The sequence below is a fragment of the Nelumbo nucifera genome, chromosome 5, assembly GCF_055504915.1.
Source record: "Nelumbo nucifera cultivar China Antique chromosome 5, China Antique-T2T, whole genome shotgun sequence".
In the NCBI taxonomy this organism is placed as follows: Eukaryota; Viridiplantae; Streptophyta; class Magnoliopsida; order Proteales; family Nelumbonaceae; genus Nelumbo; species Nelumbo nucifera.
Genome location: NC_142653.1, coordinates 34,231,114 through 34,249,044, shown reverse-complemented (window position 1 = coordinate 34,249,044; position 17,931 = coordinate 34,231,114). Strand labels below are relative to the sequence as shown.

At 38.1% G+C, this 17,931-nt stretch overlaps 1 protein-coding gene across 1 annotated transcript; it reads left to right on the top strand.

The window, feature by feature from the left end:
• The first annotated feature begins 6,717 nt into the window (after positions 1-6,717).
• On the top strand, positions 6,718-9,537 carry LOC104599877 (actin-101-like). The gene is made up of 5 exons (XM_010262622.3): positions 6,718-6,930; positions 7,562-7,632; positions 7,746-8,139; positions 8,254-8,867; positions 8,977-9,537. The coding sequence occupies exons 2-5, from the start codon at positions 7,573-7,575 to the stop codon at positions 9,040-9,042; spliced, it is 1,134 nt and encodes a 377-aa protein (XP_010260924.1). The 5' UTR covers positions 6,718-6,930; positions 7,562-7,572; the 3' UTR covers positions 9,043-9,537.
• The last annotated feature ends 8,394 nt before the right edge of the window (positions 9,538-17,931 follow it).

The following is a 17,931-nucleotide window of genomic DNA, read 5'->3' as shown; positions in this document are numbered from 1 at the left end:
GCCCAGTCGGCTGAAACTCTCCATCATGAGAGATGATGACGTGGCTGACAAGTGGAGCCCTTTGAAGCTGTGAATTAATAATGAGTCGGTCCATGAAATTAAAGATTCGTGCGCCACCATTGTTTCTTAATTGGCTCAGCACTTGGACTGATAAAACTTAAAAGTCATCCTTCTTAATATAAATGCTTCTATATATCGAACCAGATGGTTTGTCCCCACTTCAGCCAACCGAAAAAGAATAGCCCCCAAAAGGGGTTTGATAGACAAGACTGAAACTTGCCATGAGCAAAAGGTGGTGGAACCACAACTGTTGGGAGCATTTTGGGCCCCATATAAACTAAGCTGACAACTACATCACCTTGGGATCTACTTTGGTTGGGTGGAAATTAATTTTAAAATTGTTTTTTATTTGTGCAAATAAATTTCCAAGAAGAAACATTTTTAAGATATTGTTTTGTTTTTGGTGTTTAGTGGAAACCCAGGAAAATTAATTTTTCAGTTGTTGAATCAATCAATATTGGAACAAGTCCAGTTATTAAAATAATGGTGGTGCCATTAGTCAATATCGTTTTAATTTGCAAATATATCATTTATATACCTTCTGAGAACAACTAACCCCAATCTAAATGTTGCTTTATTTGCAAATGTTGTGATTTTAAGCACTACAATGACAGTAAACTTGAGTTGGATGATTATATCATATAGTGGGTTTGATCCTTACATTATTAGAGTTGGTAGATCCAAACCCACCAAGCTGCATTTCAATTGGAAGGGAAGCAACAATTTTTGAGTAAAGCATAAGAATGTATGAGAGGGGCCCGGGGGGTGGGGAGAGAGATTGATTAATGAGAACAATAATAGATAATCAAGTTGAAGGGGCTACATGGGTTAGGGGCAGATTGAAAAAGGACTAAATGGTTCAAATTATCATACACTCCGATGTATCCAAAGGGGTGTATCGGTAATTTGAACCTAATGCATCATATTTTTTAAGTTTTATTTTTCAAATTTCAGAAGAGACTTATTTTAATGTTATTTAACTACTAAAAATAAAATATAGGAGTTATTGTATCAAAATATTTTGAACCTTAGGAATAATAAAAAAATATTTAAGTGCCAATAATTTAACAAATAGATATAGCACTAAACATAATGAAATATTAAAACAGGATTAAGGCATCCGACCCTATATAGTTGGGACAATATTTAGATGATGATGATAACAAATATATTGAATATGATCAAACCCACCAATTATGATACCTAATTCAAAAAAAAAAAAGCTCCTTACACACAAACATAGCTGGCCCTTAATTTTTGCATACTTCTTAGGTTTAAAATTTCAAGCTCATTTCTGTACGCTTCAAACACTTCTAGGGGCTGTCAACGGGATGGGTCTGGGTCGGGATATGGTAGAACCGGTCCCAAACCAACAAGGCAACAAGAAATGTCAAGGTCTTGGAACCGAACCAGACCCTCTAGGGTCTGTAACTTTAGACCTAGAACCGAATCAATCAGGTTTCTGGTCACCGGTTATAATAAACCTGCTAAACACACACACATATGGCTCAGATCGGATCTAAGACGGTTTGAGACATGGTAGAACCAGTCGCAACCTGATAATAATTGAGACTAAAAAACAAGAACTAGAACCAAGCCATTGGTCTAATTCTTGGAACTGGAACGATACAATCGGTTCAGTCCATCGAGTCAGACCCGACCCATCGAGGCATCGACAGCCCTAATCCCTTAATTGTGTTTCCAGTAATTTTTATTTCACTTGTAACGTCGAATTTACGGACTCACTTTTACAATTATGTCATTTGGAGGCCTGAACTTGTATGTTCCCCTTCCCTCCACTTATGATGTTGACAACAATATACAAGCTAAAGGGACAGACCAGGCCTTTGCTCTATTTCCCAATCAAATATTCAATTGCATAATTTATTTTGTATTTTACTTGATCATTATAATATAGTAGTCTTCTCACTTTAGTTTCTTAAGAAGTACACTTCTATTTCTCAAAAATGGTGGTACATAGATGGTGAATAGTATAAATATGGCTGCAAATGGAAATACCATTTGTCCTAATTTGAATTCAAATACAAGCTGAACAAGGCAATCCAAAATTGGCCTATTTTATAATTGGATTGAATATGGATCCATTCAATTTAAGTTGATATAATCCTATATATATACATTTAAATGTAAAATCTATGATGCTGAAAAGACATGAAACCAAAAAAGTTTTGACCAATCAAACCCTCCTCCCCAATGAATTTTGATGAAAACTTACTGTTACTATTTTTATGATGTTGATTAATTGATTATAAGTTTTTCTGATATCATGTTATTTAGGTATCATAGTCTGCATACTTACCTGCACACAATAGATTGAAGTAATTTTGAGTCATTTTATTCACAATATACAATACTAAAGTATTTTCTAGCTCATTTTTATTAATATTTTACTTATTTAGTTTAATATATTAATGGTATATAATATCTGAATCCATCCCAAAATAAGGATCTACGTTAATCTGATTCAAATTCAACCCATTCGCTCTCATAAATATTAAATTGGTGGAAGATAATCCTTTTCAGTCTTGGGTGGTTATACCACACCTCGATTATATTACTATAGAAAATTATGTATTAATTGGTTGATAGCTTTTGAGAGAGAGATTACAAAGAACCCTCTATAAAATAACAGTATATGGATCATGAAGGGAAGCCATATGAAACCAACAAAACATCATTTTTGAATATACGTACGGCACATTGCCCATTGCCCATTGCCCATTGTTTGATTTCAACAAAAACAAAAAAACGAAAATCATGAAGGGAGGCACCCTCCAAGGGATACACAACGGTGTAGGCCATCCCACAAACCCATAAACACTTCAACCCATGTGCAGGCAGGATTTGATCCCAAATTTCCAGTTACAAGATCTTATTAATCAGATTGAAAGGAAAGATAAAGCAACCTAGCGGCTTGATTCAAAATATTGATACGCTGGAAGGTATGCATGGGTACATATATAAGGGTGTCAATGGACCGGGTTTAGACTGGACTCCGTTCATTCCAAAATCAATTTGGACGGATTGGATGAACCAAAAAGATATAGTGGATTGGATCAATTCGGTCCAAAATATTATTATATTAGATCTGGTCTGTCTATAATAAATTTATATTGGATTTGGTTAGATTAAGCCAATATCTAATCCATTGATATAAGGTAAAAATATAGGTGTCAATGGACCAGATTTGGGTTAAAACCAATCTAAATTAAAATGAATTTGAACAAATAAGATGATCCAAACATTGAATTGACCGATCCAAAATGATCCAAATTATTCGTTGGATTAGATTGGACCTGATCCATTTATAATGGACTCACATTGAACTGGATTGGATTGAACCAAATCATGTCCAATCGACACCCCTAAGTACATGCCTCCCTTTTTTTTAAAAAAAAAAAAGTTCGGGAGCTGGTCTTAGTTCCGCTTACCCTTTGAAATTGGTCAAAAACCCAAAAGAGTCTGAGTATTAGTAACCTGCCAATGCAATATGTTGTTAAATTTTGATCCTTGATTTAAATAACTTTGTTTAAATTGGTTGTATAACTCCTATAAATTGGCGATGCTCTCTTGATAATTAGGTAATTTTTGTTACAATAATGACCCAATTTCTTATTACATGGATGTGATATTTGTCTTTATGGTAATGCTGGAAAGACATGATACCGAAAAAACGTGCAATCAATCAAGCAGATGAATTTTGATTGTTATAATTAGTCCAAGCCTTTTAAATATCACTTCTTTCTGACATAATAGATTTTTCCTTTTTTATATTCTTATTTTTTTTAGCAAAAGTCATTTAAATGGCATTTCCTTGCGTAAGAAAAACTATTTAAAACACTTTGCCAACTCTGCTAAATTTCGTGCCATTGTTTTCCTGTATAATATAGGCTTCCTAAGGAAAATCAATGTTTCATTTTTTTTCTTAAGCAAGGTTTTTAAAATCGAATCGGATAATAAATTGGTTAAGGTCTGGTTTTTGGGTCGAATGGTCCAACCATTTGAATCAAACGGATGGTTGGTTTTGACAAAAAATAAAAATAAAAACAAAAAACAAAAACAACCAAAATCATAGGACTGTTCAAACAATTCGATCACCTAGATCAGCAGTTTGATGACCAAATCTAAGATATTTTACAAAATAATGGTTATAGGGTAAAATGGAACCAATCACCTGACTAATTCCCTATTTTTCGGTCCGACCGTTCAATCCGGTCCGATTTTGAAAAGCATATTCCTAAGAGTGAAATAATATTTCATTTTCGTTTACCATCTATGAACCTGATGGAGCAGATAGCTGAGGCTAACTCGGCAAATGAGTTAATGAGGTGGTTCCACAAGCCATTTATACTATTTGATTGATAGCCCGAACCCCTTTTGGCGTGTCCATTTGCTGAGCTATTAATTATTCATAAGTTTATAACCATGAATGCCATTTGCTGAAACCACGGGGAATTTCATTAGATTATTTAATCCACTACCACATTGACTTAGGCATGGCAGTGAGGCACTGTCTGACTCGTGAGATCAGAAAGACGGGTGGCGGTGCCGGCGGCAGTGGAAATGGAAACCGGGCAATTTGGGTCCTGTTTGGCAATATTTTCATAAATTTCTGCCTTACAACAACAATTTATTTCTTATTCTTGGAGGACAAACTATTTTTTAATATCAGTTTTGTAAATCCATCCACATTAAGCATAAAATTAATCATACAAAACGCGTGTCATGCCATATAGGGGGGCTGGAGGCCTAGGGATTTAAATCAACACTCTATTCACTTCTTGAGACAAGATCTATAGTAATAGGAGAGGTTTCACCAAATTGGCATATAGTAAATTGAGTTCGTGAAGATAACAACAAAGGAGAAGATGCTTTTAGGAAGAAATAACAAAGTATGAAAAAGTTTTAGGACAAAAAAATAGAGCATACAAAGTTAGAAACACCAACAACAAAGAAAACCTTACCTGTGTATGAGATTATGACTAGAAAATGGTTGTTGGAGATAGGGGTGGATTCGAGCCGAGCCGAATAGTACCAGGCTTGAGCTCGAGTTTAGCTCAAGTCAAAAATTCATAAGCTCGAGCTCAATTTTGAGAAAAATTAAGAATTATAATAATTAATAATAATAATATTTTTATTATATATATTATTTTCTATCATTATATATATATATATAGTCGAGCTCTAGTAGGCTCGAGCTTGGCTCATTTAATAATCGAGCCAGTGAATTGGGCTCGAACTCGAGCAACTCGTGTAAAGCTCAACTCGTTGCCACCCCTAGTTGGAGATGATAAATTGGTCGTTCGCTGTTGGTTCTTAACACAATGTGGGTTTATAATAGGAGCACTGGGAACCAATGAAGAAGATTGCTTGAGGACTAAGGCTTGGAGGGGTGGGGAGTTTATGTCGTCAATGAAAATGACGATGTTGTCCATTCTCTCACGTGGGAAGGGCAAATATGTGTTTGTAAATAAATTGGAACGATGTGGGAACCGCGCATTCGTTGAGAATGTGTTATCCGAGAGTGTCGATTTGTCACTCCCAAGGCTGCATTTGGAAACGATGCAAATAAGTGTGAATGCAAATTGTAGAGTGTAAGACGGTCCATATAAATTGCAAAGTTGGGCTAGTTTTGCATTGACAATTTTACCTTTTTACCAAAAAACTTTTAGCCGTAACGGATGCAAACACGAATTCCAATAAAGCATATGCCTTTTTTTATCAAAAACCCACTTGAATGCAAATTTATTTATTTTTTATTGATGTACTTTTACATCTTATTATCAATGCACATATTAAAAAATGTATTTTCTGTTATATGTTGCTAAACATGGTAAAAGTAAATTAGAATGCAAATTTACCCTGAACCAAGATTTATAATCCATTTGCATAGTTTCCAAACACATCCCAAAAAACACAATTTTTAGGCATTATTCTCATTCAAGAATGACTTGTTTCTCGCGTTTTTTTTTTTTTTTTTTTTGCCAAATATATTTCTATTCGAAGGAAGCACTGAGAACAAGAGAAACACTCCCTCACAGCTTTACCAGACAAGCCCCAAATCAAATCATCCCTTCTTCCTTTACGAGTAGGACTGTATGCGAGTCGAGATCTACTGATCTACTCTACTTATACGGGGGCTGAGACCCATCATTGATGGTACCATAACGACAATCATGTCTGCCACGCATACCACGTATAAAGGAAGTACGACTACATGCCTTCATCCACCAACATGCAATTTAGAATTTACTTGCAAAAAATAAATAAATAAACAAAAATTATTTATAGAATTCAAGCCAAGCCAAGCCGAGCCGAATTGAGACCAGAGCCTAGACTCGAGAGGATGGAGAATTTTCTGTAACCGGCTGGGCCGGCGATTAGTGGTTGTCAAGGGAAAGCACACTGACTGGACGCACGCCAACCCGGACGTCCCGTTCTGGCCGCCCAATTACGTGGCAAAGGTCAGTCGAGACCGAAAGCTAGAACGGTCGGTGGGGATCCAATATGACCAGGCAATCGGACGGTCGTGGGATCGCAAAGGCTGTCAGCCAGGTCATCCCATCTTTTCTCCTGGTCGAAATGATTCTTCCACTTTTTTTTTTTAATAAATTTGGTTTCATTTCATTTGCATTTAAATTCACACCCCCGATTTGGCCTCTTCGCCTGCCCACTATATAAATATATATTGTCCATTTAGCCTTTTACTTCACCGTTTTCGGTGTTTATTCCGAGAAGAAGAGGCAATACAGAGACGGAGACAAAGCTCATCGTCCTTTTGGATTCTTCCGTCTTGATAGCGGAAGACGAAGCCGTGGTTGCGCTTGGATCCTAAGGTTCTTTTATTAGGTGAGTTATTTCCTTTGTTTTGAAGTATTCCTTATTCTTTTTGAGAAATGTGTGGGGATTGGAAAGATTCAATTTTTTTAGAGGTATTTTTTGTGAATCATGCAGTTTCATTAGGAAAAGAATCAATCTTTTGTCACCCATCTTTTACTCACTGTTTTTTTTTTTGGAAGATTTTGATCTTCAGGATCTTTGTGCATGTTAATCTGATCATCTTGTAGTGTTAGCAATTCTGGGTTTCTTCATATATGCTCAACTTGTGAATCCTTCTCCTAAGCTTTCTGATTTGTTGATCTATTGCTTTCATGCTATCGGATTTTGATCTTTGGGAATTCTCTGTTTGAGGTGATTATTTGTTTTTTATTTTGATACAATATGTTTAGCCATTGGAAAAAGTTATATGATTTTGCAAAACTAATCATATTTTTTTTTTCTTTTTCAATTTGAACTTCGAAACCTTTTGGGTTTGCTAATCGAGAATGCTGAGAATTGATAAAATATAAAATATAATATATATAAAAAATAATTAGTTGATCTTGCGACACTGATCATAGTGGATTGGATCATTTATTATTGTTCTTTCTATCTATCTCTCTCTCTCTCTCAGCACTCAACACCTTCCTTTCACATACAGGTCTATAAAAGATGGCCGATGCTGAGGATATTCAACCCCTCGTCTGTGACAATGGCACTGGGATGGTCAAGGTTAGTGAGTCATATTTTGATAAGTTGTATTCCTGTATCCTTTTGTGGGATTTAAATGGGCTAGTTAGATTCATAAACCTTAACCATATTTTGTAATTTGTATCCATCCACAGGCTGGATTTGCCGGTGATGATGCTCCCAGGGCAGTGTTTCCCAGTATTGTTGGAAGACCTCGACACACAGGTGTCATGGTTGGGATGGGGCAGAAGGATGCTTATGTAGGAGATGAAGCCCAATCCAAGAGAGGTATCCTCACCTTGAAGTATCCCATTGAGCATGGCATCGTCAGCAACTGGGATGACATGGAGAAGATTTGGCATCATACCTTCTACAATGAGCTCCGTGTTGCCCCTGAAGAGCACCCAGTTCTTCTTACAGAAGCACCCCTTAACCCCAAGGCCAACAGGGAGAAGATGACCCAAATCATGTTTGAAACCTTCAATGTGCCTGCTATGTATGTTGCCATCCAGGCCGTCCTCTCTCTATATGCCAGTGGTCGTACAACAGGTTAATTTGCAATTCATACCACCCTGTATATATATTGAAATCTTCATTAATTTGAGTTGGGGTTGGTGTTTCTTCATGTACTAAAATTGGGTATTTGTTTTCAAATTTCAATAGGTATTGTGCTGGACTCTGGTGATGGTGTCAGCCACACTGTCCCAATTTATGAAGGGTATGCCCTCCCTCATGCAATCCTCCGGCTGGACCTTGCTGGTCGTGATCTTACTGATGCCCTCATGAAGATTCTCACTGAGAGAGGATACTCCTTCACCACCACTGCTGAACGGGAAATTGTCCGTGACATGAAGGAGAAGCTTGCCTATGTGGCTCTTGACTACGAGCAGGAGCTGGAGACGGCCAAGAGCAGCTCAACAGTGGAGAAGAGCTATGAATTGCCTGATGGGCAGGTGATCACCATTGGAGCTGAGAGGTTCCGATGCCCAGAGGTGCTATTCCAGCCATCTCTGATTGGAATGGAAGCTGCAGGCATCCACGAGACTACCTACAACTCCATCATGAAGTGTGATGTTGATATCAGGAAGGACCTCTACGGCAACATTGTGCTCAGTGGAGGTTCAACCATGTTCCCGGGTATTGCAGACCGTATGAGCAAGGAGATTACAGCTCTTGCTCCGAGCAGCATGAAGATCAAGGTGGTGGCACCACCTGAAAGAAAATACAGTGTCTGGATTGGAGGGTCAATCCTTGCTTCTCTCAGCACCTTCCAACAGGTAAGCTTATGCTAGCTGTTTTTGTTTTTGTTTTTGGGTGTAAGTCTATAATCAATTATCGGTTATGGTATTGACTCTTGTATTTTTATGTGTCAAATGGGTACAACAGATGTGGATCTCCAAGGGTGAGTATGATGAATCTGGTCCCTCGATTGTTCACCGGAAGTGCTTCTGAGTTCAACCAGAGTGTTGGTGGTGAGTCGGTTTCTTTCATGCAGTTGGCTTTCCGTGTCATGTGTCATGTGAACTTGAGCGAGTTCTGGGGAGTTTATGGGGTTAATTGGGGACTGAGTAAAGAGGGGTATAGCAATATCATAATTTGCTGCTTCATAGTTTTTTCATAGAACAACACGCCACATTCTTAGTAGAGAGGACTGAGAAGCCAAAGTCTATTTGCGATGGTTGGCTGGAAATGGAGCGCAGATTATAGATACTCTTCTTCATTCGCTATGTCCTCTCCTTGTAGTAGAAGGATCTGTAGTAGGCAAGAGAATTGATGCTTTCTTTTTTTTTTTTTAATTTCTTTCTCTTATTTACTGGGGAGGAGAGTTTTGGGACAGCTATGTTAATATTTATTGTATGAGAAATTTGATTGTAGCGTCAGTTTGCGGTTATGAACTATTATTAAAAAAAAAGAGATAATATATATATTATGGTTTAAGTTTTCATACCTGTTGATATACGTTTTCTTATTTCCACTTCATTTCAGAAGCATTCTGGGAAAATAGTGCAAACACACTACTCTGTTCCAACGTTTGCTTCCTGTTGTGAATGGTGTGGGCTGGTTGTTTTGAATCCAGGTCCAGCTTCTAAATGATAACAAATAAAAGGAAATACAGAATCTGAAGTGAGCATTCGGTTTGTTTGGTTAAAAATCGAACTTTGCGAAAAACTGAACAAACCGAATCTAAATTATTTTTCGGTTATTTTGGTTGATTTGGTTAAAGCCGAATCTGCTTGTTACTCTCCATCTTTCCTATGCATTTGTGCAAGTGCATCAAAAATTTACGATACAAAGTTTAAGCAAAACATTTAAAAACTAAAGAATCCGGTGGGCGGTGGCTAATACTTGTACTCAGAGATTCAAATGGTTAAGAAGAAAACAAGGACTGTAGATTAAAAGGAAAAAATAGAAAAAAAAAAATTTGTGTTCAGAGATTCAGATGGTTAAGAAGAAAACAGGGAGTGAACTAAAATGAACTGAAAAACTAAAGATTAAAGAAGACCTCGTCGGACTAATGGGTTTTGGCCTATGGTTAATAATCTTTGACCTTTTCATTATATTTGTATATTTACCAAATTATTCTTAAAAGTTTGGTTTTTTGGGTTTTGACCAAAGGTTAATGAACTTTAGACTTTTCATTATATTTGCATGTTTATCAATTTATCCCCTAAAAATTTGGTTTTTTCGGTTAACTGAACTATTAAATCTCACCAACTGAAACCGAAAACCGAAGTTTGATAAACCAATTTTTAAAATCGAAACCAAACCAATTTTCAAAATAACCAAACTGAAAACACCAAAACCAAATTTTCAGTTCGGTTATTCGGTTTCAACCGAATTATGCTCACCCTTAATCTGAATCGATAAGATTAGGAGAGTAATCGCAACAAATATATGTGTCTACATATTCCTTAGTCATAGCCCTCTTTGACAAGATGATTCAAGTGTAACGTGGCCATAACTTTTCCCAAGGTTGTGTGGTGTATTCTTTTCCACCACGGATTTTGGACAGAAATGGCTTTAATGAACCCACTCTCCATCTGTCGTGAATTGCAGCACACATAGGAAATCCTGTTAGTCTAGGCTCCGTGAATTGCAGCTATACATCGAAAATCCTGTTAGTCAACTGATGCGCTACTATGGTATTAAAATCCAAAGACCAGGCACAGGGCAACGAGTCTTTGCTAGGGGGCTGTAGATCTAATGATAAGGTATTAAGTCAGTATTAAATAACGAAGCCTGTAGGCTCATGAATTTAATATTGGCATGGAAACTCTTCATTGATTCCACAGCCAACAATTAAAGCGTTCAGTAAATCCGAATTTCTCTGATTATATTAATTTATACCAAATCCCTAGCTTCATGTTCACGATACTCTGGAATGACTGAATTGGGATCTCTTGCCAACAAAAGTGAGATCTATCGTGTATGAGACGTCAGGTGTATGATGATTTTGGTAGGGTGTTGAAATGAATTTTGTTGACAAATGACTATTGCTCTTTCTCTCTCTCTATTCAGACATGACCGTATACATGCACCGACTGTTTGATAGAGGTCATGTTCGTTCAGTGGCTTATTAACTTCCATTTAGTGGAAAGGCTACAAATGCACGCAGGAAGACGACGTTCATACCCAACAGAATGCGCTCCACATGCACATCTCAGCATGCATTAAAAACATCTTCCATACTTGTCATTGCCCAAATTTAATTGGGATGTGGTGTGGGGCACTCGTGCGACATCAATGCAAACTCTCATTTTGTGACATTTTCATTTGGATGAGAGGTCAGAGAAGATAGACCAAAACCAAATCATTCATGGACTCAAACCATCCATGCCTGGTTTTTAGACAATTCTTGTACACATCTTCGCCTCTAAAGTCTTCCCTAAGAAACAACAAATAACTTTAGAAATGAACTAAGTTTTTTTTTTTATTTTTTTTTTATAGACATTGTCCAAGGGTATCGACGATACCAGAAAGAAATTATATCTGAAAATGACCAATCAATAGATATCATAAACGTATTAACCAGTATTATCAAAATTCAAAAATGTGTTTTGATGGGTGAAAGCTCTTATGGTACCATGTTTTTCCAGAATCATAGATACTCCCTTATCTAAAATCCTCTTCTTCCAAATTCCCAATCCAAAGGGTTCAAACTTTTAAATTTAAAAATAAGAGGGAAAGGGCTTTAATGACCTCTTCCTACTACATATTACATAATCTCCAAGTCTGCAATATGTTTGCTGGGGATTTTGACCTGTATCTGTTTTTTTTCTTCCTTTTTCTTTATCAACTTTGGAGATTTTGATCTTGAAACCTTTTGGTAGATCCCCTCCCATTTTTGGATTTCTTACATTTTTTCTTCCTGTTTAATTGAAATAGACATTAATTCGAGAAAATTTCCTTTAATTCTTGGTAGAAATCACCGTTGGTTTGGGTATCTACCATCTATGACCACGACTGTATTACTGAATTTTCACTGCATTTTGTAGTTGGGTTTATTAGAAAACTACTGATTGAAACACATTTTCTTTTTGGCTGATTGCTCAACATTGGATTTGTAAAATATTGGTTTCTGTTACTTTTCTTGCTATTTCAATCTTTCCTGAGATCCCATTTAGATTAAAAGTTCAGTTTTCTATAATTCACTTTGCTAGAATGTTGTTCTCTGTTTTCAAGTGCCAAAGCACAGTTTGGATTTACAAGTTTTCTAGTTAAAAAATTGATATCCACAATTACTTCATAGTCGATCTGATGCAGTCATTTGCTGCTTGTGATTGCAGTCGGGATGTTCCAAACCCCCAGCAACATGCAATTTCAAATACGAGAGGCCAATCGTCTGGAACAAAACAAACACAACAAGCATTCTCACACTGTGTTTGGTTTGAAGGAAAAAGTAGAGAAAGGAAAGAAAAAGTTTAAAAACCTTTACAAACTTTGGATGAATTTCCCTACATTTTCCATCAACTCCCTTCCTTTCCCTACATTTTCCATCAAACCAAACATAGTCTCACTAATTGTGATGGAGGCCCATCTCACCCCTAGGGGCGGCAGCTCCTAGGATAAGGTCAATTCAAGATAAGGTTAAGTCCAAGAATTCAAGATAAGCAAGACTCTTCCAAGATTAGCAAGATAAAGCAAGATTCTTTTAAGATTAGCAAAATAAAGCAAGACTCTTCCAAGATTATCAAGAAAGACTCCAAGAAGCATCAAGATTAACAAGATAATCCAAGATTCATGCATCTAGAGAGATCGGAAGGTGGAGATCAAACCAAGGAGAATTCGATCCTATCAGATTAGATATTTGGACCTATCCTAGTTGTTATTTCCTAGTTCTTTTATAATTTCTAAATGTATTATAAATACTGTTATTTTCCCAAAATTATTAATCAATTCACACTTCATATTTTCAGATTTTCTTGAGTTCTCTTCTTTGAGTTTTCGCCACATTTTCTCTCTCCTAGAGAAATCGGTGTTATTCGCTAGGTGCTAGCGAACGCCCGATGCTTGCATAGCCAGCTCCGGTTTCCATTACTTCCACGTTGCGTCAAATTGTGCTGCTTGGGACAACCTCACTAGAAAGCTATGTTTCAATTACTTCAATAGGGAGTTGATTGCCCTCGGGCGGTGTGATTACCAGAACGAATGCCGGTGCCGGAGAATTGGATTACCATCTAAGATGGAAGTGGAGAGAGGGTCGAGCAGGAATGGGGATTTTGGGTTTTTACGGTGAAATTTTGGACTTAATGGGACGATGGAACTCGTGTGAGAGGACAGGTGTCTCCTGTACGGGAGCAGATTTGAACTCGTATATCTCACAACTCCCCTGATCCCTCATCATTTGTGGCCCATTGCCCACCTACAGTCTACAAAGATATACAACTACCTTCTAACACAAGGAATCTTTCCCATCTTCGACAACAAGAAATTATCCAAATTTTTGTGTTCTTTATTTCATTTCATCTCAAATACTAAAAATGAAATGAAATTCCCCGGTACTATAATTGATGTAGCTCGATCAGAACCGGTCCGTGCTGGAGTGATAAATCGGACAGGGAGTGCCTTGAATCTGCGAAGAAGACAAATGTTAGAGAGTCTGGGTTGTGGCCCAGGCGAAGAGGCTCCGACGGTAGAAAGGAGCAGAGTGAGAACTAGAAGGCTTACAAGAGCATACCATTTGAGGGCGAGAAATTACCCTTATATAGACCTCTGAGAACGGTCAGAACATTCTTGACGTGTTTAGAAGTAACGGGCCTTAACCATCAGAATTTTAGGGAATACTCAGGAACAGTCACTAAGTCAATCACTCGTCATTTCTCCAAGAAATGGGGGAGATTCATGTAATAGTTGCTACATCTGTGACATTTCCTTCGAATACCTCGAAATCATTAAATGGCTCAAATGGTACAAAGCGGATAAATCACGTAGGTTGAGCTCCATGAGGTCGGGTAACTCATCGGATGCTTGGGCCGCATAAACGCTTCAAGGTGATGACTAATGTTTCAGGTCGATCCTCCCAATTTGTGTTCAACTAAGCTCGGGTGCATCTGCTTGGCATGAACCGTCCTACTAACGGATGTTCTTCGAGGTATTGCCACGTTAGTTACATGACAACAATCATCAATAGTGATTAAAATTGTATGATAATTCATTTAAGCTCAGTTTGGAATGAGTAGAAATAAAAATATGTAGTATAAAACCCTGTATTTTGTATATAATTATACTGTATATATTTATATTTGTATTTTGTTTTCAAAATTGAGTTTTAATTGAACATTAGGGTCGGATTGACAATAACATTGACAGAGAACTGACACTTGACGAGAGAATTCGATTTTGAGCTCATATAAGCTTATTTTTGGTTTTTTAAATTTTTACCAAATTAGACTTCATAACTTTCTCGGTTTCTAAACTTATACAACGTCCTAAGTTGTTAAATGAAAACCTACCCAAACAGACAACAACTTCACTCCTATCCCGAATTTCAACCATTAAGGGCATTTTACATGTTTATTGGGTTGGGTGGAGGATGTTATGGCCCACGGTCAAAGTGTATATAAATCTAATAATGTGATCCAGTTGTATTATTGTGCATGGTGTTCGTCGTTTCGGTCAATACAGGAGTTGATTCATCTTTAAGCCCACTTCTATGAAATATTGTTGGAGTGAGATTCAAAATTTCAAAAATGTCTTCTCCCTCTCTTATGTTCTTTGGGTTGTCTTTTCCTCTTTCATCTTTTGAATACATGGGAAGACTCCTTGTTCCATATTGCTTGAGGAGGGAGTTGTGTTTGAGTATATCTATAGATTTATTCTCTCTATACGTAGGGATGCATAGGAGAAAAGCATTATAGATGTTTACATGCATGTGAGGGGTTGGGGGTGTTTTTCACACACGCGAGGATAAGGGCGCGTGTGCGTGTACGTGTATGTGTATATGCATATGTACATGCTAAATAATTGACCTAAGTGAGTGTGAAGTGTGACCGTTTCTAAAAGAGATCTAAGGTCTGGATTATTAGAATTAGATTCAAAATTTCAAGAATCTCTCCTCCCTTCCTTATGCTCTTTGGGTTTTGTCTTTTCCTCTTCCCTCCTTTAAATACATGGGAAGATTCATTGTCCCACATTACTGGGGAAGGGAGTTGAGTTAGAGTATATCTATAAGCTCACTCTCTCTATGGATAGGGACACATAGGAGGAAAGCACTATATATGTTCACATGCATGTGAGGGGGGTTAGGGTTGGGTCGGCCAGGTCAAGGCAAGGGAGCATGTATGTGTATGTGTATATGTGTGCTACATTAAATTGTTTTGCTTTTGATCGGTTTAAACAGTTTGACTTTTGAATTTCAAAGTTTATTTTTAAACGTTTTCTTCTTTGAGTCTTTTCGAACAGGTGCATTGATTTGCAGATACATCTCTTTGAAAGGATATTTCTATGTCCATTCGAGTGACTGTGAACAATTTATAAAAGGAGTATTGGTCAACCCAAAAAGACACATTAGTACACACAACATATCTTGCTCTCTCTGTCGAGTGTCAACTTTCTAAGCATCATTCTTGGTGGTTCACAAAAGTTTCGTAAGCGAGTGCACGCCTACTAGTGGCCTGTGGACTGTTTTATCTTAGCAACCAATTTACAATTACCCGACTACACTGTTGGAGACAAATAGGGTTTTAGGGAGAGTGACCAAATGGCATGACTCAACCCTCGTAATTTCTCTATTTCACAGTTCCACATGTTCTCAATTTGAAAAGCAATTACCGATAAGTTACATTCTATCTTTTTTATTGTTTACCAACAAATACAACTTGGGGATCCTTTTTCAGTTTTTCCATCTCTCATATCACATTGAATAAACTATAAAGGAGAGAACACTCAACAATATGGGCTGCAATCCATCCATGCTTTATGCCCTAATCGGTTTTGCTTGCATGCTTCAAGAATTTATAATTGGGCCTGGGCTCAATTTTCGCTTGGGTTTATGATAAGGCCATTGGTGAGTTGTGATTTGTGAGTAAGGGTGCAAGTTGGGTGGATTAGGCTTGGTTCAAGGTTACATTAGTCCCAATTCCAAGATTTGGGTCCAAATCCAGATTGAGTATGATCTTCCTTATATATGTATGGATGTGCATATGTAAATATGTAAACAAATGTGTGTGTGTGTGTGTATATATAGCGGGGCCCTATGGGATGCATAGGATGGGGCACTCCTCTTTGTCCCACACTCCTGTAGTCAAACACTCTACCCCATTCCTAGTCATTTTGGGCCAAAGGACCTACAACAAGTCACTCCCTTCATCGAACTGACCTCAACTCAGGAGTGGGGGGCAATTGATGAGAGAAGATTTGGCCCAAAATGACTAGTTTGATGAGCTCATAAGCATCAATCCAGTTTGCTCCCTAAGCCAGAAGAATCTAAGGGTTGAATGCGACATTACACAGGAATTTGCCATATTGACTATCGAGGCACAGGAGCAAACTCATCTACTCGAGGAGAGGCAGAGCAGGCACTCCGAAGACATCTACCATACTAGGGATGCAATCATCAAAGAGTTCTGCAATTCAGCCGAACACCACAAGAGCGAAGTTCATCATGCCATCTCAAGAGAAGCTTCAAACTATCTGACTACCTCTTCAGGTCTCTCCACTTACGTAGATTTCAATGCAATGTCCCTCAAGCCGGTCCTCGAAGGAGTAGCCGACAAGGTTGATGCGGAGCCTGAAACCTAGGTGGAGGACAATTGTAAAGATGTCGACCATGTTTGGATGTATTCTAAGGTGTTGGAAGCAAACTAAATTTCATTTCCTTTGTTTCTCCGTTTTCTTTATCAGGTTGGCGTTGAGATATCGACGTCCTTTAATAGCAATTTAAGTGTAGTAGTGGCACAGTCAAAACGCTGCCAAGCTAGATAGATGGGGGTCGACTTGCATAGGTCGGCCTACTTGTTGCCGACGTGTTTAGAGGTCGGCTTAGGGGGCCTTGATGCTAAAAGCAATTTATTTTCCCCCTTAGAGTTCGATTTGACCAGGTTGCTAAAGCGATTACTCATAATTTCAACCGTCAAAATGATGTCGAGCTGTTGAACTACCAATGTATCCCAAGGTCGATGTAGGGGGCCTTAGCTAAAATCAATTTGGCTTCCATTTAGTAAATTTTCGCTTACATGTGTGTACTGCGAGTTAGCTTGTCCAGGTCATCAAAGTGGGCCTCAATTAGGCCACCGAAATTTTAATATGCTAGTTTGCTCTTAACACCTCAGCCTACAGACACCTCGTCACCTTGGTAGGGCTAACCTGCAAGGGTGGTTCCATAGTCTACTAACCATCAACTCCGACGGGGACCATAGAGGTCTCGACCTACAGGGCAGCCTCACCTTCTGTTGGTCGTCAACTCCCACAGGAACATGGAGAGCTCAACCTGTGAGGGCAGTCTCACAGTCTATTAGTCATCAATTCTTGTAGAGAGCATGTAGGGATCGATCTGCGTGGGCAGCCTCACAGTCAGGGCTGGGAGATTTTGTCTAGGCAAGACTACTGGAACTTGTCTAGGCTGATCATTCTAATTCTGCTCCCTTGTGATAGCACCGTCGATATGTGCATCGTTGTTGGTGTTAAATGGCAGGTCGGCGCCATGGTTACACTGTTTCAGCCTTCAAGTCAGTGCCATGGCGGGTCCTTGCATTAGCACTCTACTAACATCATGACACATGGCATATCAAAATAGTTGGATGACACCTCAACACCATATAGGTGATGACTTGCATTAGCCAAAATGATGGAGTCTCAGCTGGCGACCTACCTCCACTGGCTTGGTGACCTGCCTCCGCCAAC

Excerpts from the sequence above, each read along its gene's own strand:
- LOC104599877 (XM_010262622.3), top strand. The coding sequence starts at position 7,573 with ATGGCCGATGCTGAGGATATTCAACCCCTCGTCTGTGACAATGGCACT. Across the intron at positions 7,633-7,745 it reads ATGGCACTGGGATGGTCAAG|GCTGGATTTGCCGGTGATGA; the intron begins GTTAGTGAGTCA and ends ATCCATCCACAG. Across the intron at positions 8,868-8,976 it reads CTCTCAGCACCTTCCAACAG|ATGTGGATCTCCAAGGGTGA; the intron begins GTAAGCTTATGC and ends TGGGTACAACAG.